We start from the raw sequence: 24,231 nt of genomic DNA, 5'->3' as shown, positions 1-24,231 counted from the left end.
CTCACAATTAAAAGAAGATGGTCATCATCGAATCGATGGACAACCCCAAGCAAGTTTACAGTTGTACACGTTTTGTCTTCAGAAAAGTGACGTAATGGTTCCCTCTGCAGGAGTAAATTCTCACTCAGAACCAAACAAAGGATTGTGTGTCATTAAAGAGAAAAACACCGAATAGGGAAAAATACTTTTGTATTGAACACGTTAAGAAAAAATTGAAATAAATACATTACAAACGCGTTTATCAATGGGCTTATTGGGAGACACTTAACTACAGAGGAATGTTTACATTGTGCAATACCATGAGTGAATAATGATATAAATACATTATCTTTGAAGATGACAATTTTAAAAAACAATCATAAATAAATAGTTGTTTTTCCTGCGACAATTTACAGCGCTTTCATTTTTTTCCAAGATGAGACACTAGAGGGCAGAATTTATAGGATTAGTCGCATTCAACAACCACCTGTGGCGAAGAAGAAAGTGCACCCGGAAGTCAGTGTTGCCATGGTCCCGCGCAGTTGAAAATCTCAGATTGGACGCTAAGTGTCAAAATTTAGTAAAACTTTTTCATTTTTTTTAAACTGTTTTAGACGGTTTTGTTACTAATCACTCGAAGGTAAGTATCGTGAATCAGTAATTTGAGTTTTTTTTTCTGTTGTTTCAACGTAATGAGTTAGCGTTACAAACATGACTTCGATTACTTCACTGTAACATTAAATGTGTTTCGTTTCATACGTAAACCTGCGGAGTGAACTTCAAGTAAGGAATCTATGGTGACAATAAGAAAATCAAAAACAAATGAAAAACCGTTGACGGTCATACCCAAAATAAATGACCAGTGTAAGAGTTGCTTTCAGTTTAACATCACCTTGAGATACGTTTAAGCGGGATCTGCCTTTAATACACTTAAATGTGTGGTGCTTCGCTTGGGACGTCTTTAAAAAGTTACAAGTTTGATATTTTCTCGATTAAGTATGTGTTAACAATGCCCAACTGAGTTAAAATAGCCCGTTTGCTTTCCCCCACAATGCTTATTTAGTTTTACCTCACTTTTGCAAAGCTGTTCGGGGCGGAACATATTAGTAAGCGGCAATTGAAAGACAAGGGGGCAGGGAGAGTGATTTTGTTCTCGTTGCCGCATTTTTTTCTTAGTGTAGCGTTAAATAAGTACAGGCCTGTTTCAAATACAGTAAATGTAAATGTTCTGCATTTATATAGATCTTTTTGAGTCACTGAAAACCTCCCTAAGCGCTTTTACAATGTGCTTCACACTTTCCCATATACACACTAACTAACCGATACCAGCGTCAGCCATGCAAGGCAACTACCTGGTTATCGAGGGCATTAGGGATTCAGTGTCATGCCCAAGGACACTTTGGAGGAGCCAGGAATCGAACCTGCGACATCTTGATCCCAAGACGAGCGCTTTACTAACCCAAACCCCCAAAAACCATTTGAAAAATAAACACGTTTTAAGACATGCACGTACTTGCATGCGCATCATGAGCAAACTGACAAGGACTGCAATGATGACACATGCCGGGAGATGGTGGCAGCGATTAAGAAAGTTCCAAATAACGTACAGCACCTTGAACAACGCCCAACTGAGTTCAAAGAACACTTATGCTTTATTTTCCATCGTGGCTTTCACCTTTTTTTTACTTTTAACAATGCTGTTCAGGGAAGAACACTTTAGGTAGAAGGAATGGGAGGTGGAGGGGAGTGCTGAAGAGTGACTCATGCCCGTCTCCGGGTTTTTTGTCTATTTGTTAGTGTAGCATGAAAACGGTGAAAGTAAGAAGTGGCCTGCTTCGATTACAAACCAAACGTCAATAGATATACAAATAATATGTTATTTACAGTTCCAAATTCCATACAGCTCCTTTAAATGTTGATCGTAAAAGAAACCTTTGTATTTGATATATCCTTTTGGCTATATTTTCAGGGATCATTTCTATAGTTGTTAACTTTAACTTCTTTGTATGGTCATGCCAACTACAATGAAGAGAGGAAATATTCTTTCCTGAGAATTAAATTGGCAAAAAGGAATGTTTATTCATCGAGCTGTGGCCATTGATGACTGTTCACTGCTTATTGACTGAAATTTTAAATTCAATTTGTTTTTAAGGAGTCTTAAAGGGCTGCACATATCACAGACTATTGCAAATTACAGACTATTATTACACCGCCCCTGATCTAAAACCTATATGAGGGCAAGGAAAAACCATAACATAGATATTGTTAATACAAAATATAGGTCATTCTTAAGCTATAGAAGTGTGTTTTAAGCAAAGATTTAAACAGTTCAGAGAATATTGAATACAACGAAAGAGAAAATACTGCGCTTCTATTTAAATGTAATGAGGAATTCAAAGAAGATAAGTAAAAGATAGTCAGGATAAATGGCCAAACAAAAAAAATATATATCATAATAATAGAATAATGAAAAGCACTGCACTAATGTTTAGCAGCAGCAACAAACATGGTAAAATAATAAGAGATGAGGACCCATTTTTCAATGCAACTGCTCTGATAAACATTTAATGCTAAATGTATTGCATCTTGGAAGGGGGATAACGACCTGTGAGGCCCTTTCTCAAGGTTTCTTTTCTTTTGTCTTGCTGAGATTTTGAGTTTTTCCTTGCCAGGATGTTGGTTTAAGATCAGGCGATGGTTTCATTGTATATGTGCAGTCCTGAGACATATTGTGATTTAGGGCTATACAAATAAATTTGACTTGACTTGAATCCTTATTTTCCTCCTTGTGTGCATGCAGTTAAAATAGATAATATGTGTAACTATCATATATTTATATATATAAATAATTTCTAAAGTGAAATCACTTCTCTGGCATTTTGCATTCCGCTCAGATGGGGTCTGAAGGGGAAGACGTCCAGCTCAACAAGCGCAAGATCTCGCCGATTCTCTTCACCAATATTGACGGGGAGCCTATGTCCTTCTATTTGCGACCGGGCCCTGTCAAAAAAGAGCTCCATCCTCTGATCAAAGCCGGAGGAGGCACCATGTGCAACGTTCAAAAGCCAGGATCCATATTGCTGATCAATCCTGCGGAGAAATTCACTGTGAAGGACAGCGCAACTAACCGGTAGGTGTATATTCAATGCCTGCTGTCATTCCCTGTAAAGCTTTGATTTTAAACATTTCAAGACATTCCTACTACGATGCCAAAATAATCACAGTACCGTATTTTCACGACTAAAAGGCGTACCTAAAAGCTTTTATTTTTTTCAAAAGCTAACCATGCGTCTCATAATACAGTGCGCCATATATATGGATCAATATTGAGTCGCAAGGTCTCGCAACTAAGGCAAGCAGCCGCCGACAAGACTTTCCCCCGTAGGCAAAGTAGTCCACAGTGTATGCTGGGATATATATGTATATATATACCGGCGTTTCATTTCCTAACCAATATGTCAATCATCATTTGAATCAGTCACTATTGGCTAAAGGTATTCGGAGTTTAAAGAGGCGGGTCCTTTACAGTATTTAAAGGCTCGCATAGGCTAAAGCGGGGGCAAAACAAAGCCTGCAATTGTTTAATAACCATGTGAATCACGTGTTTGGTTCCTCTACAGCCTGGAGAAAAACTTTTATACTTCTATAGTCTGTATTTGTAAAAACGAATTATGGGGCTAAATAGACAGCTGACAACAAGCAACGTCCATCGATGCAGATGATTCTCGGCGGATTTTTTTCTTTTATTTGCCGGCATTATTGTGTGTTTTGGAGTGTGTAATATTTTACATGGTTGGATTTTCTGCAGAGGACCATGGTTGAGTATTATTATTGAACGTGATGGCTGCAAGACGACTTTAGTGAGCTACCCCGGCCTTATATTTTCCCAGTATCTTGTTTCAGAATGATCTTGATGTTTCTGTGATTAATCTATTTTTAAATTGAATAGAATTCAATTCTAAGAGTATTTATTGTTATTTGTACAGTAAAGAACCACGTACTCCTGCACAATGAAATTCTTAATTTGCTGTCCACACAGTTGCCAGCCAAAAAGAAAATAGAAACTAAGAAATGGTTTGCATTTCGTGAATCCCAAGAGTTTAACCTTCCTGATGATGTCTGGAATGACACATTTGAGTGATTGGTGACATCGTACAGACACTGTGTCTATACGTGTCTTTGTGACACGTATTTGCTTCTTTGCGAGCCGTCGGAATGTTAAGGGGTTAATGAGTTTGACTGAACTATCTGACTGTTTTGTTCACGTTCCTCTTGGCTTTGTAGTGATTGCTGTTAAGATTGTCGAGAAGGGTTGTAAAAACCTCACATTGTTTGTTTGCTGTTAATAGTGTCAATAAATTTGTTCAAACCAAAAATTATGATATGACCGATAACGGATAATTGATAAAGAATATGGAACAATAAACAAAATCCCCCCACTCCCACTGTAGCGCCTTATTAGTTCTGGGATTGTGAACTATCTATGAAGTGCATTTGCACTGATCGCTGCATGGCTCTGTGGCTAGGACCTTGATCCGGCCTCTTGGCTGAGAGCAAATGACTCGGGCCCTTGGCTTTGTAGCGTATTATGATTTGACCGATATCGGATAATGGATAATTGATAAAGAATATAGAACAATAAACCTTACAAAATCCCTCCCCCCCTGTTGGGCCCTATGTATGGAAAATATATGACAAAAAACTATTTTGGGGGGTGCGCCTTCTTGTCGTGAAAATACGGTAATTCCTTTTGGAACTCGTAAACCATTGTTCTCTAAGCTTCAATGTTGTTTCAATGTGATCATGTAGATATGTGTCTATCCAATACATCTACGACTGCATAAGGCTAGATGAGCAACTACAGCTCGACGACTACAGAATAAAATCTCAACCTCTAGTGAAGCATTCTCCAGGATCTGGGGACCACCGGAATTCTCCCAGTAATTTGGGAGGTATACCTACTTAGTTGGAAAATAAAGAATAAATAAAAAACATTTTTTTATACAAAAATAAATCTGCTTGCATTTTACAGGAAGGCTGGCATACATCCCTGAAGAAGATGCCGCCATTCTGAATTACATTAGTCAGCGAATGTCTGATATTAAAGGCAACCGTCTCTGGCAACAGATGGAAAAGGACAAAGTGACGTCTCACAGTTGGCAATCCATGAAAGCACACTACAAAAGTCACCTGGAAAAGAAACACACAGAAGCCCTCGTCCGGGAGGTAAAAACCAGAGATATCATTTAAGCGAACTCTTATTTTAGAGGGCAGATAATAAATGTACACAAAAGCACTCACATGTGGTGAGAATCATATTTTGACTATCTGCTGTCAGATTTTATTTGATTTATCCAAAATAGACCTGTCTATTTTTTAAATTTCAATCAATTTGATACACTTCAATCCAGGTCAAAATTGATTTTTGAACACCAATATTTATTTTACAACCATCACGATCGCCGTCTTCAAAATGTATGTGCATTTCTTGATCACTTCGGCCTCCGAAAGAAATGATTGTTCATGGTTTTAGAGCTGTTCATCAGCCATTACCTCGCCATGTACACTCCTATGAATACATCAAATATAATACAATGTACAACAATCCTTTGATTGCCACCAAAATGAATCTTTTCTTCTCTACTCATGACTGCCCCATATATATCTTAAAATACCAGCACAAAAACACAGCATTATTCTTGAGATTATGTCTATCATCAGCTCCATAAGGAGAAAAACATATAAAACCTGCTTTTCTTTTCAATAAAACATCAGATGTACTGCTTTAATATGATGAAATGAAAAGACTTTAAGATGTCATAGGTGATGTCATTTAAATCCAACGTGCTTTTTGTCTATGTGCAGAACAGCAAAGTGGCACACAATCCGTCTCATGAAGAAGAGGTTGCTGTTCCTCAAACAAACTGTAAGACCAAAAACCCTCCCAAGACTCCTCGGCCACAAGACACTTCACAGACTTCTACACCAGAAGAGCCTCCATTGACTAACTCTGCTGATGATCAAACACAGGTTCTCACATTAGCTCATTTCATAATCTAAGCTTTTTTGTACAACAGGAAACTGTTTTTCTAATTTTGATAGTGATAGGTGTGGTAAACTTGAAGATATATTTAATTAATTTGTTGTTTGAAAGCGATTAGACACGTATTTTAAGGACCCAGACCATAAACTCTGGATAATATCAGACTTGGACATGCCGTTGCAACAAACCAGTACAGGCGCTCCCCTACTTATGACCATTCGACTTTCGATAAACGGTAGATACGATAATTTCTGGATGTTGATTAATATCCGGACATTGCTGTTAAGTTAAAATACAGGTTACAATTACAAGCCTTAAACATACTTATATAAACCTTAAACATACAAAATATAGCACTGCAGCAACTTACGATCGTCTGGAACCTTTCTGGTTCGTAAGTAGGGCAGCGTCTGTAATATCTCAAATGCGCATCATTGTCCAATGTGGCACATAATGAATCTCGTTTTATTAACGTTTTCACAATATTGTAGTTGTTAAAAATGTGGTTGATTATGAAAAAAATATTGATTATGAATTTATAAAATTAGTCTTGCTCTAGTTCCTAGTAAAATAGGTAAGATTAGCTGAAATTCTTTTGTGTCGTAATTTTACTCATCCAAAATTAGGTCGTCTCATTAAAGTAAAACAAATGTGGTGTTCTTATTTTGCGCATATTAGGTTTAATATTTCATATTTTATTGAGACTTAAAATAAAAAAATAAAAAAAACAAGGGAAAAAAACAGCTAAATAATCTGTCAGTTGGACAAGGTTATTGTGTGAGTTTTTTTTTTTAAATATATATATATATATATATATATATATATATAGATTTAATGAATAAATGATACCAGGCACTTTCGAACTTCCCAAACCTCTTAATAGTATTCTCTTGTGTGTTGCCACAGATTTACCCACTCTTTGCAGGTCAAAAAGCTGATTGCCAAGGTCAACAGTCCGGCCAAGTCGGGGAAGTGGACAAGGTCTCAAACCTGCCAAATGACACAATTAAACAAACAGTAACTGCTGATTCCAAAACGTGCGACTCCTTCCAACCTGTGGAAATCAAAGAACCAGATCCAGACGAGCGTCCAGAAAAGGTATCGACTTTGACTGAAAAAGCAGCGGGAAGCACAAAACCGGGAACTGATACGCATATGATCCAAACTGCTCCAAAGAGCACAGAACCCGCTCCAAGTGATATCTTGTCAAGCGACGACGAAACGCCACCTTTTCGCATGCTTCGCCACTCATCGTCTCGCGCAGTGCGGCGCCGAGGGGGTAGACTGTCGCCTGATTCCGAGGAGAAAGAAGACGACAGCAGAATGCGCCGTTCGTCTTCGTTATCATCGGCAGCTTCTGTCACCCCCAGGAAAGCGAGGGCAGCCGTGTCTTGCCGTCAGGGGCCCAGTGAAGATGAGCCGCCCATGAAGAGACTAAAAGGACTGAGATCAGATGGACTCGAAGAGGACTACAACGCAACAGAAGAAGTAGGGATTCAACAAGAGGATAATGAGCAGCCTCCATCCTCTCCACAAGCAGGTCCATCATATGCTCACCAGAAAGGTAAGATTCCCTCAATTTGAAATTGAAAATGTACTCCGTCGTTTCAGTAATTCGAATGCTTTAATTTCAAGAAGTGAGCTCTATATTACTGCAGTCAATTTGATAAAATGATACACCACAGTTTCTTTCACTTAATACTTTTTTTTTTTTAAGTCTAGTACAGACGCTGCCCTACTTACGACCATTCGACTTACGCCAAACTGTAGATACGAACATTTACTGGGATGTCGAAAAATATTCTTTCCGCCACTACCGGGATGTGGCGCTGTGAGAGGTCACCCAGCATCCACCCAGGGGAAGAAATCCGGCTTCTATTTCCTAGTTCGTGTGTGATGTAAACACACTGCACTGTATCTCTAGCACGCTGAGAACGTTGACATTTTTATTGTTCAATATATTGAGCATCAATTCGATATGGTTGGTGTAAAGTGTTAAGTAGAGGCGAGCCGTTTCTTTTGAAATGAAAGTGGAATAAGAAAGCTTGATGCGGTTGAGAAAATGGTTGGATCGCTTTTTTTCATCCACTTTTTACCACGGAGGGTGGGGGATGTCGCCTAACTCTTCCCAAAGTAAGGTAAACCTAACTAATTATCTTTATAGTCAAGTTATGTTTATTTGTATAGCCCTTAATCACAAAGACTCTCAAAGGGCTGCACAGACCACAGAATGTCAAAGCCTAGCTTTGTTTTTCAGCACTATGCTTTAACATTCAGCCTCCTTTGTAACTTTATAGAGCATATTATTTAATTCATCATTTTTCAGTTTCAAAACAATACAGGTTACTTATACAAGCCTTAAAGATACATTCCATACAAAATATAGCACTGAAGCATCTTACGAACAAATTTAATTTACGAACGGCTTTTAATCCGGTCCACGAGGCTACGCTGAGAGAGCACAAAAAAAAAATGACTTAGTTTTAAACATGTCCACTGGATGATACCAAAACCAGGCACCACTTACAAACCAATTGAAGCTGTAGCTCTTTCTCTTACTCTCTCCCTTTTTCTTTCCCTCTTTTGCACACACTCTTTTTCACTCTTTGTTTCTTTCTTCTTTTCTTCCTGTCTCTATTTCCCACTCTCTTTCCTCTCCTGCTCTTCCTCCCCTCCTTTCTTCTCTCTCTCTCTCTATCTCTATCTATATATATATATATATATATATATATATATATATATATATATATATATAATTTCTTCTCTCTTTGGAAAAATACTTTTTTCTTTCTATTTTTTCTTTCTTTGATGTTTCTTACTTTCTCATTCTCTTTTTTTCTATCATTTTCTTCTCTCATTCTCACTGCTTCTTTCACTTCCTCTCTGTCTCTCTATTCTATCTCCCGCTCTCTTTCTCTATTTCTTCTCTTTTTCTTTTCCTGGCCGTCTCTTCTCTCTTTCTTTCTCCTCTCTCTTTCATCTACTAGTCCAGCCCCTGTGTGAGTTTTTTACTTACTTACAAGCTTAAATGAGTTTGACACCCCTGCTGTAGATGATGTAAATGTCTTGGGGCGGCATTAGCTCAGGAGGTAGAGCGCTCGTCTTGGGATCAAGAAGTCGCAGGTTTGATTCCCAGCTTCTCCGTGTTATATGTCGAAGTGTCCTTGGGCAAGATACTGAATCCCTAATGCCTCTGATAGCAGGTAGTTGCCTTGCATGGCTGACACTGCTATCGGTTAGTTAGCGTGTAAAAGGGAAAAGTGTGAAGCACATTGTAAAGCGCTTTGGTAGGTCTTCATTGACTTGAAAGGCGCTTTATAAATGCAGACCAATGACATTTACATTTAAATCATAATGTTTTATTCTTGTTTTTAGGTGTGTCCGAACCACTTCAGGCAGAGAGTAAGAAGAAGCAGAAGAGTCCGATTGGAATGATTCAGCTTGCTTCAAAGGAGTTTGAAGACAGTGACAGCGATCTCGTAAGTGAAGTAGTTTCCTTTCCTTTGCAAGTGTCCAATCGTAAAAAACACATCCCAACAAACATTAAATGATTTACTTTTCAGGTGCACTGCATAATAAATGATCCGTTTATAATATGATACAACCAGTATTTATGCCGTTTGAGAGCAATCTAATCAGATCGAGCATTGTCATTACGCAAGTAGACGATCTTTCCGCTTTCAACTTTTGATAGTAATGATGTAGGAATGATTTTATTCATGTCACTCGCCAAAATCAACAAAATACCATGCTTCTTTGCTCTTGCTTCAAATGTGTTATTGTTTGATGCCTCCTGTTCGTTTACTCGTATGTGGCCTCCTAGAAGCATAGACTAACACTACATATTGGATGAATATATCTTTGCATTTTTGCTGAAAAACAAGGAATGTTCCTGAGAAATACACGAGGATTTTCTAACGAGGCAGCTTGAGTTTGAATGCATAATTTGTCCAATAGTGCTTTGCGGCATATACATTTTTTGCATGAAGGAGGGGGGGGGGATTTTTTAAGGGTTATTGTTCTATCTTCTTTATTCATTATCCATTATCCGTTATCGGTCAGTTCATAATATGCTACAAAGCCTAGGAGCCGGGACTCTTACTCTCAGCCAATAGGCCAAGCTAAGGTCCTAGCCTTAAAGCCTTGCTGCGATCATTGCGAATGCACCGTTCCCAGAGGTACTGCAATACCAGGCCGATGCGTGGAGGGGACAGAGCAAGCTCTTATTCCATCTCCGGATTGCAAAAATCAATGATTTTCTAAAACTATAGAAATTATCCCTAACAGTCCGCAACATGCAGACTCTCTTAGAATATTGCATGAAGGAAACTGTGCTCGTGCAATTATGTAAAGATTGTGCTTTATAGCATTCTTACTTTGCGGAATAATACAGGATTCAAACTGTTGTTTATGGGACGGATTAACCACGGGAATCATGGGAATACTAACATGCCTTACAGTGGCGTGATGTTTATCGTTATGTTGCATATAACCACACAAATAGATCATCCAGCAAGTTGGAACACATTGATCCAAATCTAATGGAATTTCGAATTATGTTTTTAAAGTGTGCAAGTTATTGACTAGAAAATCAGTGGTACAGATCACATATGAAAAAGCTTTCAAGCAAATCTCGTCATTACACATTTTTTGCTGACAATGCTAAAAGCAGGGCAGCGCAGTGGTTAGCGCATGTGCGGCACAGTTCTGAGTTCATGAGATCGAACCTTCCTGTGTGGAGTTTGCATGTTCTCCCCGTGCTAGCATGGGTTTCCTCCAGGCACTCCAGTTTCGTCCCACATTCCAAAAACGTGCATGTTAGGTTAATTGGCCTATCCAAATTGTCCCTAGGTGTGAATGAGAGAGTGAGTTGTCTGTCTCTGTGTGCCCTGCGACTGGCTGGCAACCAGTTCAGGGTGTCCCCTGCCCACTGCCCGAAGATAGCTGGGACGGGCTCCAGCACCTCCGCGACCCTACTCAGGATAAGTGGTGCAGGTATAATAATTCTAAAAGCACTGATTTGCATATTGCATTTTGTTCTGGATTCTTATTTTGATGGGTTTAACAGTCTCTCCAATTCTTCACTTGTGCGTCCATAACGTTGCAGCTTTATATGTGTACGCACGTATAAAAGCTTGTACGTTATTTTGTTGAAAGGATTTATTTTCTGCTTCTGTCTTTTGTAATGCTACTGGCGCACAGGTGAAGAAGCCTAGAGACTGTCTAACCTATCAGAATCCACTATGCTAATTAGTGTTTCTGGCACTGTGAAAAAAAATAGTGTGATAATGAGCAGTTTTGGGAATAACGTTGTTATAAATAACGCCATTACGTAACAAGGTTATTTTTTTAGTAACGGGGTAATCTAACTTAATACTTTGTCAACCGTTACAACGCCATTACTGTTAATGACGGTCAAAAGCAGTGAATTACTTTAGCTACCGAACGCCAACAGTGGCGTCCCCCCGCAAACCTGACGATGCTCTCCTTCGAGTTGTTTATGTCATGTCTTTTTGGAACATGTCACCATTCAAAATAATGACTACCAAATAAGAAGAGGTAAACGTTCTGTCGTTATTGCCGCGACAACCGACTGACCGTCTCTGAGACGCCTCTTGAAGTGACCAGCTGGCTCCCTCTGAGATAATTTGTCAATATGCACTTTGGGGGGATTTTGTGTCATTGATTTTAAATTTGTTGAGCTTAAAATGTGAGAATTGCTTTTTTACTTTTTTGTAGATATATAAATATTTTAATTTTATTTCCTGTGTTTTTCATTTATATGAAAATGCAAGGTTTATTCTTTTTTATTCTTGTTATCTCTTTTTTCCTTTTGCTATTCCCACTTAATTTATTAAACTCACTTTATATATTTTACTGCTGATTTTATTATAGCGTTTACTGTTTACATTTGTTGCACTGTGAGTGTAGAATAAATCTGTGTGTGTCTGGTAAGGTGCAATAAATATTACAAGGTTCTATAATACAACTTCCTGTCTGTACTTCTGTAGTGTTGGGGTGACTCAAGTACTGCTCAAAAAATTACAAATTCTTTGACATACAACAACATCTTTTTAAAGTAACGGAAATAGTTACTTTCCCTGGTAAGTAGTTACTTTCACTATAGACTAATTCAGTTACTAGCTCTTGCTTACTTTTTGGAAGAAGTAGTGATTAACTATAAATAATTACCTTTTTAAGGTAACCTGGCCAACACGATAATTGGATAAGCTCTCAAGAATTTTTCATCTGTCATCTGCACCACTGGTGGTCTAGTGGTCAAGTGTCTGTGCACTCACCATCGCAATCCGGGTTTGAATCCCATCTCTCATCTCATCAGCTACACCGCTTATCCTCAGTAGGGTCGCGGGGGTGCTGGAGCCCATCCCAGCAATCATCGGGCAGTGGGCAGGGGTCACCCTGAACTGGTTGCCAGCCAATCGCAGGGCACACGGGGACAGACAACTCACTCGCTCATTCACACCTAGGGACAATTTGGACCGGCCAATTCACCTGAAATGCATGTTTTTTGGAATGTGGGAGGAAACCGGAGTGCCCGGAGGAAACCCATGCAAGCACGGGGAGAACATGCAAACTCCACACAGGAAGTCTGGTGCTGGATTTGAACACACGCAGGTTCCCAAGACATGAATCCCATCACAATCAATTTAAATTGATCATTGCTCAAATATGAAAGTACAGTATACCATAAAACCTTGCATATTAAGGCACACCTTTAAATACTGTTTGCATTTTTACTCCATGCATTCTTGCCTTAAGTGTGACGCGGTCTCAGCAGCATTGGGTTTGTCTACTTAAACCAAGATGCTCACAAGTTCTCTCTTCTTCTCACAGTCAAATGAAGATGTTTTCCAAACGCCGTTTGCAACTATGCCCGTGGAACCGTCTGCCTCCGGTGACTTTTCCACAGCTCAGGACAGATGGGAGACCCCAACAATAGACCACCCGGTCCCAGAAACAAGTCGCTCTTCTGGGGATGCTACCAATGCTCAACAGGATAGCGAGGACGAGGAAGCAGATAAAAACCTTCCAGAAGGAGTCCAGCTTGAGGAGGACAAGCGGCAAATCAGAGAACTGATGGAGCACACAAACAAGGTATAATTTGTTGAATTGATCAGTTTTGGATATCCAGGTGTAGGTAGCAAGCCAAGTGGTCCTGGAGCATTTCTTGAGAGCCACTCAGATGTCCATGGTCAATTAAGCAATTGTACTTAATTTCTCTAAAAAAAAAAATAAGGGCCATTTTCGGGCTATTTACAGCTGGGTCCAGTCTAAAAGTACAACCCGTGGGCCACATGTGGCCACAGCCTTTTTAATCCACCTCAGCAAAAGAAAAAAGGTAAAAATACAAGCATTCGTTGGGTTAATTTTTTTAATCTTTTTTTTAAATTTTGATTGCATGGCCAATCGGCTTGATACTTGGCTGCCCGAAACGTTCCTCAATAGTGCGGGAAGCATCCATTGTTGTTGTTGTTGTTGTTTTTTTTGTTTTTGTTTTTTTAATAAGGAATGAACCGGGGGATATCTGAAGCGCAAAGTAGCAAGGAGGTCTTGCAAGAGGTCTTGGTATATTGCTAAAATATACAATGGTAAACCAACTACCACTTATAAAAAAAAATTACTGGTGCCATTCTTGTCCCCAGTATCCCTTGAAAAAATATATTATTAATGTTATGAAATAAGAATAATGCAGGTGCCTGTGTCCCATATCAACAAATATACCACTTTAAACTTGTCTCCATCCTGCAATTACTTAAGATCTTTCAGGCTCATTTTCCATTTATTTTATTTTTTTTTATAAATAATGGTTTTAAAACAAGGTGCAAGCAGAGTTCTTTTGTAAAAATGTCACAAAATACTGCAAACGAGGACACTGGTGTATCTACCTTCAGTGCAGACGGTGCTGCGTGCATAGCTCTGCCCTCCCAATTAAATTGTTCTGTGTGCTCGGCTGGACGTTTTTGTGTTTACCTTACTTGGGTGTTCTCAAGAGGCTACCGCGTGTCGACTGGCGGCAAGTTTGAGATCCCTCGTCGAAGTTATCTTTTATTCTTATGTGTTACAAAGGTTTCGGATTCGAGACTATTGACAGACACAAACCAATAATTTTTAATTTATTCTTGTCTACCCTACATCTTTAACCCAATGTAGCCGTAGTTCGGAAAATTCCTCACCTTTGATCTAAAAGGACATATTGAAAACCTTTTTTATAACTGTCCCCGCTAGGATCTGGTATCTGTTATGAAAGCCTTGCTAAGGACCAGTGGTGACTGCTCAGCTGCTTCACGCCTGCTTTTGGATCCCAAGTCTTACGGCTCACCAATTTGGGAACACCAGGATGACAACATCCTGCTGGCGGGCAAGCCTTCCGGCCTTAGACGACTGCAAGATAAGTATGGGGAAATAGCCGTGGCCAAGCGGATGGTCTTCCTTAATCTGGAGAAGTGAAAAGAAGAAACTTTCCTCCTTGTTTTTTTTCTCTTTTAAGCCTTCCTGATCGGTAGGTCTTACATCAAATGTATACTCTATTCTGTAGTTTTATCTGTAATTACTTTTGTTCTTAGAGTTTTAGAATTCAGATGTTTAATAAATAACTGCTTTTCTATTTATACATATTCTACTCAAGTCTTTTTTGGATGTACAGTAACCCCTCGCCATGTCGCGCTTCAGTTACTGCTGGTTCACTGCTTCGATTCGTCTTAATTATCATTGATATCAACGTATCGTACATTGTGTTCAGCAGCAGACAGCATATGCTATGATGGGGCGGTTGGCATGTGTGTGTGTTTTATGGGCGTGACTCCCTGTGTGTGGGACTGTCATAGGATGGTGTATGCTGTCAGTCAAAGAGCTGCACAAGTAAATGGGTCCACCCAAAATAAACTGCGACTGCTAGCTTTTGGCTAATCATTACATTAAAAAGAAATTCATCAATTAAACCCTCAGGCTTTGAGGGAAGTCAGAAGAGCGCAAATAAATGGTGATCACTGAGTGCTCCGTGGATTGTTATCGGGTTTGGAAAGTGACTTGTGGTGTTGCAGGTCTGGCCTACTCCTACACCTAGGCTACGTAACAACTCTAACAAGCTACTCCTGCCGGGCCTGTACATTACCAAGTACACATCTAGTGAGATTATACAACACTCATTTATTTATGTTTGGACAGGCTGTCTGTTGTGTAAAAATTCTCTACACAATATTTTTAAGTTAAAAGATTATTTTTGTCACATTACTGGCATTCTGGCATACTGGTTTCAAGATGGCGGCGCCCTGATGGCTGCGGCCGCATCGACTTGCAACGGTTTTTTTACGCGTCGGCCATAAGATCCAGTCTTCGACTCAGTTTTGATGGCGCACAAAGTCGGCTCGAACTGCAGATTAAGTTACGCTCGCAGTTTTTTTGCTGGATATGCGATCATCCAGACATCAAGCGCTTGATGTGTATTAGCCACGGACTGCTATGTCGACAAGACCCAGCAGCCTACAAGGCAGCGAAGCAGAGTGGCAAGACGGCGGCGTTACCGCCGAACGAGGACATCAAGCGCTCGGTGCTACGACCACTCGACATCAAGCGCTCGGTGCTACGACCACTCGGGAGTGTTTATTAGCCACGGACTGCTATGTCAACAAGACCTACAAGACCAGCGGCCTACAAAGCAGCGAAGGGACGTTCAAAGAAACTGTGCGGGTCAGATGTATCGACATTTCGTTCTGTATACACGTGTACACGAATGACAATAAAGTAAATCTGAATCTGAATCTCTGAATCTGATTACCAGCTCAGTAGCCTAGATGGTAAGGCGCCCGCTTTGAGACTGGGAGGTCGGTGGTTCGCGCCCCGGCCGAGTCATTCCTAAGACTTAAAAAGTGGTCGGCGGCGCCCTCTGTTGGCTGCGGCTGCATCGGCTCGCTACAACGGGTCAGGTGCAATCGACATTTCGTTCTGTGTACATTGTTACACAGAATGACAATACAAGGAAATTATTATTATTATATTATTATTATTATTTAGTTTGTTGCACTTTAATCTTTTGGTTTATCATCAGTTTCATCCATGGTAAAACAAGGAAATGGTTCATTGATTGAATGTTAATTGTTGAAAATTTGAGTCTGATTCTCACTCTGTCTATTTTTAAACTATCTGACTCTCTCACTTGTCTCTCTCTTTTGGACTATCTGTCTCTCTTTCTCAGAATTTATTTTTTGTATCTCTCCTTTCACCTTAACTTTCTCATTCTGTGTCTCTTTTACTGACTCTGTCTCTCTGACTATCTCTAAATCTGTCTCTTTGGCTCTATTATGGTCTGACTCTGTCTCTGATTCTCTCTGTCCTCTGACTACCTTTCTCAGACTCTCTTTATTTCTCTCTCTCTCTCTCTCGCTCACTTTCATACTCTCCCTCACTTTCATACTTTTCTTTCTTTCATACTGTCTCTTTCAAACTCTCGGTCTCTCTCACCTTCTGCGAGCACTGTGCAGCTTAGAGAGACTGTTGACCGTGAGCTAACACCTACAAAATAACACAAGTTGAGACCATTCCCCTTCATTTTTTATTCAATTCACCCCGACATTGAGTACATTCAATATTTCTACCCATGACCCACATGAGTTTGTTAATACTTAAAGTTTAATAATAAAAACAAGAATAAATGGATGGAAGCAAAGTTGAAGGAACACAAAATCCCTCACAAGGCAACAAAACATTCATTCAAAAAAAGCTGATGGGGCTCCCACCAACTACCGTCTTAAAAAAGTATAGTAGAAAATTTTCCATTGTATGAAATATTTACATCCTTGCACGATAGCATGCATCCCTGCTTTTAAACAGTGATACATTTGCACAGCTTTAATGCGAAACGCGATAAAAGCCCTGTTAGCTAGAAAGCAGACTGGTTTATAATCAAACGTAAAATTGAAAAATCAAATGAAAGACATGCATATATTGTACTGACATAAAATATGTAAATCGGGGGTCACCAAACTGAGAGCTACATTTTTGTGACTGATGCTACCAGTTTTAATATGCACAGAGCTACCAAATACTATAAATCTTCTGTCGTTAGCTATGCCAGTTTATAGCAAATTGCAAAATGTTTCTATGGAAACTACGGAAAAGGAAATATTTGTAAGTGATATTTGTTTTACCTTTCTGGTGCTCTTGGTTTAAATACGAAGACTATTGCCATACATTTCCTGGCCATCTAGAGCAGAGATCTCAAACTTGCAGCCCAAGGGCATTTTGCGTCCCTCAGGATGATAATTGGGGCCTCTGCTTTAATATGAAAATGTGGCCCGTTTTTACTGATTGGTTGATTTATAGTCATGTTTTAAAAGTTAATTTATTTTGTGTTGGAAACGTACTTGATAACCTATTTGCTGAATTATTGTTTTTATTTCTGACTTGCTTTCTTACAATTTCTGATCGATACAGTGATCCTCGCTATAACGTGTTTTACTTTTTACGGTTTTGCTACTTCACGGATATACACCGTGCATTGTGTCCTACATTCTGATTGGCTAAACCGTCCCAAAGATAGTAGTTATTGGTCATCAATATATAAATGTTTACTGTATTTGTTAAACAAATACTTGGACCAGTAAAGATGTGTTATTCTTATATTTCAATGCATTATAGAGTAAATGTATGATTAGTACAAATACATTTCGACTATCACAGGTTATGTCACCTAATCTCAGAGATAAACTAGGACTTACTACATTTGAGAACAGTAGAATGTTTTTTATCAGAGATTTTCTTTTGGGAAACCCAATTTGGCCCCACCTCACCCAGACCCTAGCTCCCGTAGCCGCCCCAAAAATTGAGTTTGAGACCCCCTGATCTAGAGGAATCCATCAATATCCCTTGTCCAACAACCACTTAACCAGCTAAAAATGGCACTCTTAGATGCTTCGCCAGGACAGCCCTTTGTCACCAATTCTGTTAATAACTTTTCTGGACAGAATTTCTAGGCGCAGTCTTGGTGGGGAAGGAGTCCGGTTCGGTCTCTTCAGCATTACGTCACTGCTTTTTGCAGATGATGTGGTGCTGTTGTCTTCCTCAGGCCATGATCTTCAGCTCTCACTGGAGCGATTCGCAGCCGAGTGTAAAGCGGCCGGGATGAGGATCAGCACCTCTATGTCCGAGACAATGGTACTCAGACGGAAAAGGGTGGCATGCTCCCTCCGGGTTGGGGGATGAGATCTTGCCCCAAGTGGAGGAGTTCCAGTATCTTGGGGTTTAGTTCAGTGAGGGTAGAAAGGAACGAGAGATCGACAGACGGGTCAGTGCAGCGTCTGCCGTCATTTGGACCCTGTACTGCTCCGTCGCGCTGAAGAGGGAGCTGAGCAGAAAGGCAAAGCTCTCTATCTACCGGTCGGTCTACATTCCTACTCTCACCTATGGTCATGAAGTGTGGGTTATGACCAAAAGAACACGGTCCTCGATACAACTGAAATGAGTTTCCTCCGCAGGGTGTCTGGGTTCTCCCTTAGAGATAAGGTGAGAAGCTCAGTCATCCGTGTGGGACTCTATGTAGAGCCACTGCTCCTATGCATAAAGTGGAGCCAGTTGAAGTGGCTCAGGCATCTGATCAGGATGCCTCCTGCACGCCTCCCTCGTGTTCTGGGCATGTGCCGCCGGCAGGAGGCCTCGGGGGCGACCCAGGACACGCTGGAGAGACTGTCTCTAGGCTGGCCTGGGAACACCTCAGGATACCATCGGATGAGCTGGAGGAGGTGGCTGGGGATAGGGACGTCTGGGCTTCCCTGTTAAGGCTGCTGCCCCCTCGACTTGACCCCGGATAAGCGGAAGACAATGGATGGATGGATAGATGCTACTACAAAGAAGAAAAAACATAGAAATCTGAAAATTCTCTTAATCCATATTTTTTTAATATTTGGCACCTCCAAATATGTAATTCTAAAATAAGTTATATCATTACTTTGTTGTTACTATGTTATTAACAAATTATAATCATTAGAAGTGGGGTTAAAATTGACTCAAAAGCTAAAACATACCAGGTAATAGGTAGAACCAGATTGCGGCCTACTCAGGCATTCTTACGGCATCACGTTGGTGACCCCTGATGTAAATGATAGATTGCGAGTGGTGCTCACTCTCGTCTTAATATAATCTGATATGCTTCTCTCCAAACGCTATTTACCTTTTTTCAAAATCATATATTAAAAAAATAAGATATGTCGCAAGTCTATGTTAGGCATCAGCACCGCTATAAATAAAAGGGCACAATTTCCTAACCGTACAGCAAAAATTCCTTTCTACCCTGTACCAACATGCTGCAAAACAAAAAGTACAATAGTCCATTAACATTCAACTTAATCGGATGTTATTTCATACGTTATAATTTAACAGAAATGTTACGACCATGATTTAAAACGAAAAAACTGGGTGTAGCGTAAACGCTTCAAAGAGGACCATTTCAAACGTCAAATCAAAGTGTTCTATTTTTTAGGGTCTGCTGTTTAAACTCAAAGGCCTCTGGGGTGAGTGATACAAAGCACACAAATTTCAAAATGGGTTGAAACGCACAAAAGCAATATAAACGAGACCTCAAAATATGTCCTTTGGTTTTTGCTTTACAGGTTTGTTTGGTCTTCATGTTCGAAATTTGTTTCGTTGTGGGCAGTGACGTGCAGTGAGGTCCATGTCCATTTTTTTTTTATTTCTGATTTGATTTGAGTAAAAATGGATACTAGGCTTCGTACACAAAACAATGTTCTGAAACCATTCTGGAAATGTGAAAATAAAGCTGAAGTGCAAAGAGTTCCACACACGGTTGCGCCGACATGTCTTCGAACACTAGCTTTATTTTCACATTTACAGAATATTTTCAGAACAAATCTGAAATACAAGTAATAATCATAATAATTTGGCTATTTAAAGTTAAAGTGTGTATACGTTTTTTTGGGGACACCCTGAAGATAAGTCTTAATTGTGGCACATAGTGTTACTTTTCTGTACTAGACATTTCCCCGCTAATTTTTTTTTTTAATGTAAGAAATGATTGTGATTGTGTTCATTTTTATTGCTGTTTAATCCTGTGGCCCAAAATCTGGTGTGTTTCAGTAAAAAACAAAATTGAGTTTCTTCCCTAAATTTGCACTTGCAGCTTTTACGATATCGGATAGCTTGACTTGACATTAGCTTGCTAACACCATTACTAATTTTACCGTTAGGGGCTGAGGTGTGCGCCAATTCAAAATCCCTGGTCTCACTATCGCCCTCTGCCATGAGGCAAGAGAATTGCGTGCCTCACTCAGCGGTATACACGTGTGTGCTTTACACACAAAAACGTTACTCATTCTATTAGTAATCGCCATAATGTAAAATTGAAGAATTTCAAAAAGGAAAATCTAAAAATTGAAGTTAAATGAGAAAGAACAATGAAAATATGTACCCATTTTTACATACAGTGAGGAAATAAGTATTCGAACACCCTGCTTTTTTGCTATTTCTTGTACTTAGAAATCATAGGGGTCTGAAATTTTTATCGCAAGTGCATGTCCACTGTGAGAGATAAACTAAAAAGAAAATTCCAGAAATCACCTTTGTTTGACCTCTTTAATAGCAAAAAAGGCTACTGTACCAAATATCAACATTCATTTTCTCAGGTGTTCACATTCTTGTTTGCAGCTATATCAAACTAATAAATTGTTAAAAAAACATGCATTGGGATATCTGGATTTTTTTTTTAGTTTATCTCTCTCACAGTGGACATGCACCTACGTTTAAAATTTCAGACCCCTCCATGATTTCTAAGTGGAAGAAATAGCAAAATAGCAGGATGTTCAAATACTTATTTTCCTCACTGTAAATTATTCCCATGACGACAGATGAGGCTCATCCTCACCTGCCTCTCGACTGCACGCCACTGACTATAGAGAGGGGTTTTATTTGGAAATTGTTACATTTGGGACTTGTGTATCAGTGTGCTGCACAAGGCTCCAGGCAGCCTTTTGACATCAGAACGCCGACATTCTGCTTCCTGCTTGCTTGTGGATTTAAGGCAGATATTCTCCAAGGAAGGAAAATGCTTGTGATGCTAACTGCTACTGAAAGACGCGCGCACAAACCTGAAGAAAAGCGTAACAAGTGCTGTAGAAAAGTCACCTGCTGTAGTACTTGGAAGGCTAATCATAAAGAAGCTTGTTTATGTATGCAAGGCCAGCTCCATTGCATAGATTTTTCGTAGTGCACTAACACATTCGAAAATAAATAACAAAGGATGTGCTCTTTTCCCTCTTTTTTAGCAGCAGGGGGGAATAAATGATGAAAATGCAACTCCAGAACAACACAATCATAAATGCTTCTGGATCTGTTTGGCCCCCAATGCAAGTGGACCGTAACTTCTTTAAGAAACAGCATGTATGATTTAGTGCCTCATTGTGGTAAAAGAAACGTCATTCGTATAAAAAGAAAGATTTAAATGATAAAACCTATTCTAATTTGGTACGTGGAATATTTTGATGGATTTTGACCAGGCACGTGCCTCTTGGGACGCCATCTTTGTGTCACTATGCCATGATCGGAACGTCTTGCTGATGTATTGTTTCAATATTTCTGCATAAGGGATTAAATTTAAAGGTGGGTTGGGCAGATTACGGGGTTTGTAAAAAGTTACTCATTTGATTCCACACGCATGCTTGAGGTTTTCTTTTAGTCTAGGTTAGGGGTTTCAAGTAGGTGGCCCGTGGGCCATATCAGGTCCGTTAAGGGAATGAATCCGGCCCGCTAGACAACGCCGAGGGAAGCACAAGAGCAAAATGAGCTGCGGTTAAAGTATGTCCACTTGATGTTGCCAAAGCTAGGTGCCGCTCACAAATGCTGTGCTTGTATTTCTCTCTCTCTTCTTCCATTTTTCTCACTCTCCGTCTCTTTTTCTCTTTCTTTGTTCCTCAATGTCTCTGTCTTTTTACCTTCTCTTGCTCTCGCTCTCACCTTCTCTCTTTCACCCCTTCTCTCCTTCTATTTTCTCTCCTCTTTCTATTTCTCTTTGGACTTCTTTTTATTTCCCCCTCTCTCACCATTTCTCTTTCTCCCTTTCTCTTTCCTTGTCCCACACCCTCTCCTTTTCTCTCCCTCTCTTATTTCGCTCTTTTTTTTCTTCCTCTGTAATCTACTAGTCCGGCCTCCGAGAGAATGCTTTTTCTATCATGTGGCCCCCGAGGTAAAATGGGTTTAACACCCCTGGTTTAGGTGAAAGTAAGAAAAGGACTGTTTCAAATGCCAACCAAAACCCCCGTAAAAAAATTAAAAAAGAAGAGTTTATACGAGCACATCTAAGAATTTCACATACATGCACCCTCAACAAAAAGAACTCGACAGAAACTACCTTGTAAATGTTGCCTATCTTAATCATCTTTTTTATCTTCCTATTTTAAGTATATAATTGTGTTAATGGTCTTTGCAGCCCTTTGAGAGTCATTGGGATAAAGGGCGTCACAAATAAATATGACTTGACCTAAGCAAGAAAATATGCAACAGTTTCAACCTACGATTAAAAGAAAATTCCATGTTGATTTTTAGTCTCCATACTTTGTATTCTTCCTTGTGATTTTTAGCACTTGTTGGTGTAATGGTAGTCTGTACAACCCTTTGAAATTTCATGTGATTATGGGCTTTACAAATAAACATGATTTAACTTAAATGACAGAATACACAGAATCACTGTATTCAATACAGTGACATCTAGTGGTCAACTCATACACACTGTCCCTTTAACTTTCATACCAAAGCTAGAGCCGTAATATGAAAGGCCTCAAACTACCATCCGCGATTGGCCCCCCAGTAGTTTGAGACCCCTACCCTAAAGGGACGTTGTGTATTATTTGACCACTAGATGTCGCTAGTTTGTGTGGTGCAACTAAAAATGAGTGAAAAGAAGAAGAAAAAATATAAACTAGGCAGTCTCAAAGTGACCCAACCACAGTTTCTCTTGTAATTTATTTCACCCACCCATAGAAAAGGTTTTGGGTACTCGTAGCAGCAAGATGTCTCTCTCTCATTGAGGCTCATTTGAAATAAATGCAAGTTTGCTCAACTTTTGAGTTAAGATGCATGTTTACATCATTGTTTGTGTAATATTTAATCACTTGATTTTTATTTTTTTTTAACACACTGTTCCTTTAAATTGATAACGTTCGGCTCAAAACAGCAAGTTGTCAGTTGCATTTCAATATGTAAGCACAAAAATGCCAAAATGAAATGAATAAAAACGACCTTTTGAAATAAACATTTTTTGCTAAATAACGAGCAATTCAGTTTTTATTGATTGTATTTTGGCACTCTTGGGCTTCCATATCCTACATGTCCTCGGCTACCAAAATGACCCATCTCCCAGGAAAAATCCCCAAACAGGAAAAGAGCACCCCTTTTCTCTTAAAACCCTCACCACCGACTAAAGCAAACAGTTAAAAAAAGCACCACAATTGGGAGAGCGCCGGTGAGCCTTTTTTTCCCGTCGTATCAACTGACAGGGGCGTGTGCCTCGGCGTCCTTGTCGGCGATCTCGTCTTGGATTTCGTCATTGTTCCCTGAGTCGCTGCTGGCCGCCGAACTGAAGGATGGAGAGCTCCTGCCGCCTTTGATCATTCGCCGGCACGTTTCCATCTGCACGTCCAAGCCTCGCTTCATGCTGCACATCTCCATGTACTCATGCAGGTGGCGGTTCATGTCGCTCTTGGCCGTCGCCAGCTCCATCTAGAACACAACAAAAAATCTTTAAGCCAATACTTGCTTTTGTTTCTTTTTTTTTTTTTTTTTTTACTATTTCATTGAACCTCGTTGGTTTATAGTTTAGTACTGTAGAGTATTCAACGTTTGTTCAGAATTCAGTTTTACAATGTCAAAACAAGTAAAGTGAATACTGTGTTCTAAGTCAATCGCATAGATATGTTATCTGACATACTGGGGGAATGTGAGGTTGAGGAGGGGGACGTTTGCAGTGACAACACCACCTCAAGGGGTCTGCCCCTCACAGGAGACCGGTACTGAGAGCTGGTACACATCTCACCTCGCAAGTGCAGTGTAAACTTTTGGCCAGCAAGAAGCAAGAGGGCATGTCCTACGAGGAGGAACTGGACCTAGGCTGCCCTAGCCGGTCCTGACCAAGTCTCAGCTCTAACGGGCAGCCAGAGAGCCTTGCCAAGTCCGCAGCCAAGCTTGATCAG

The 24,231-nt window shown here is 39.9% G+C and overlaps 2 protein-coding genes and 2 pseudogenes across 5 annotated transcripts in view; 2 read left to right on the top strand and 2 right to left on the bottom strand.

Moving 5' to 3' along the window:
• The first annotated feature begins 477 nt into the window (after positions 1–477).
• Positions 478–14,654, top strand: terf2ip (telomeric repeat binding factor 2, interacting protein). Of its 2 annotated transcripts, XM_088338072.1 has the most exons (10): positions 478–619; positions 2,874–3,109; positions 4,789–4,931; positions 5,012–5,205; positions 5,845–6,009; positions 6,929–7,120; positions 7,199–7,586; positions 9,398–9,501; positions 12,878–13,138; positions 14,270–14,654. In XM_088338072.1, exons 2-10 carry the CDS (start codon positions 2,874–2,876, stop codon positions 14,489–14,491), a joined length of 1,905 nt encoding a protein of 634 aa, XP_088194198.1. In that variant the 5' UTR covers positions 478–619; the 3' UTR covers positions 14,492–14,654. The 2 variants fall into 2 exon arrangements, with proteins under 2 accessions (XP_088194198.1, XP_088194197.1); XM_088338071.1 differs by having other exon boundaries at positions 6,929–7,586.
• On the top strand, positions 1,933–2,120 carry LOC148363964 (small nucleolar RNA U3; annotated as a pseudogene).
• LOC148363963 (U2 spliceosomal RNA) lies at positions 10,179–10,300 on the bottom strand (annotated as a pseudogene).
• Positions 14,655–16,573: 1,919 nt separating the features above from the next.
• iffo2b (intermediate filament family orphan 2b) overlaps positions 16,574–24,231 on the bottom strand; it is a 58,167-nt gene continuing 50,509 nt past the window's right edge. For all 3 annotated transcript variants that reach the window (XM_088338073.1, XM_088338075.1, XM_088338074.1), the window contains exon 8: positions 16,574–23,761. In XM_088338073.1, coding sequence (XP_088194199.1) covers positions 23,528–23,761 — 234 coding nt within the window. In that variant the 3' untranslated portion in view covers positions 16,574–23,527. The remainder of the gene's footprint in view (positions 23,762–24,231) is intronic.

This window comes from Urocampus carinirostris, chromosome 6 (assembly GCF_059441175.1).
Source record: "Urocampus carinirostris isolate Australia breed hairy pipefish chromosome 6, RoL_Ucar_1.0, whole genome shotgun sequence".
In the NCBI taxonomy this organism is placed as follows: domain Eukaryota; kingdom Metazoa; phylum Chordata; class Actinopteri; order Syngnathiformes; family Syngnathidae; genus Urocampus; species Urocampus carinirostris.
Note: the sequence above shows the minus strand (reverse complement) of the source record. Positions and strands in the feature narration are given on the sequence as shown.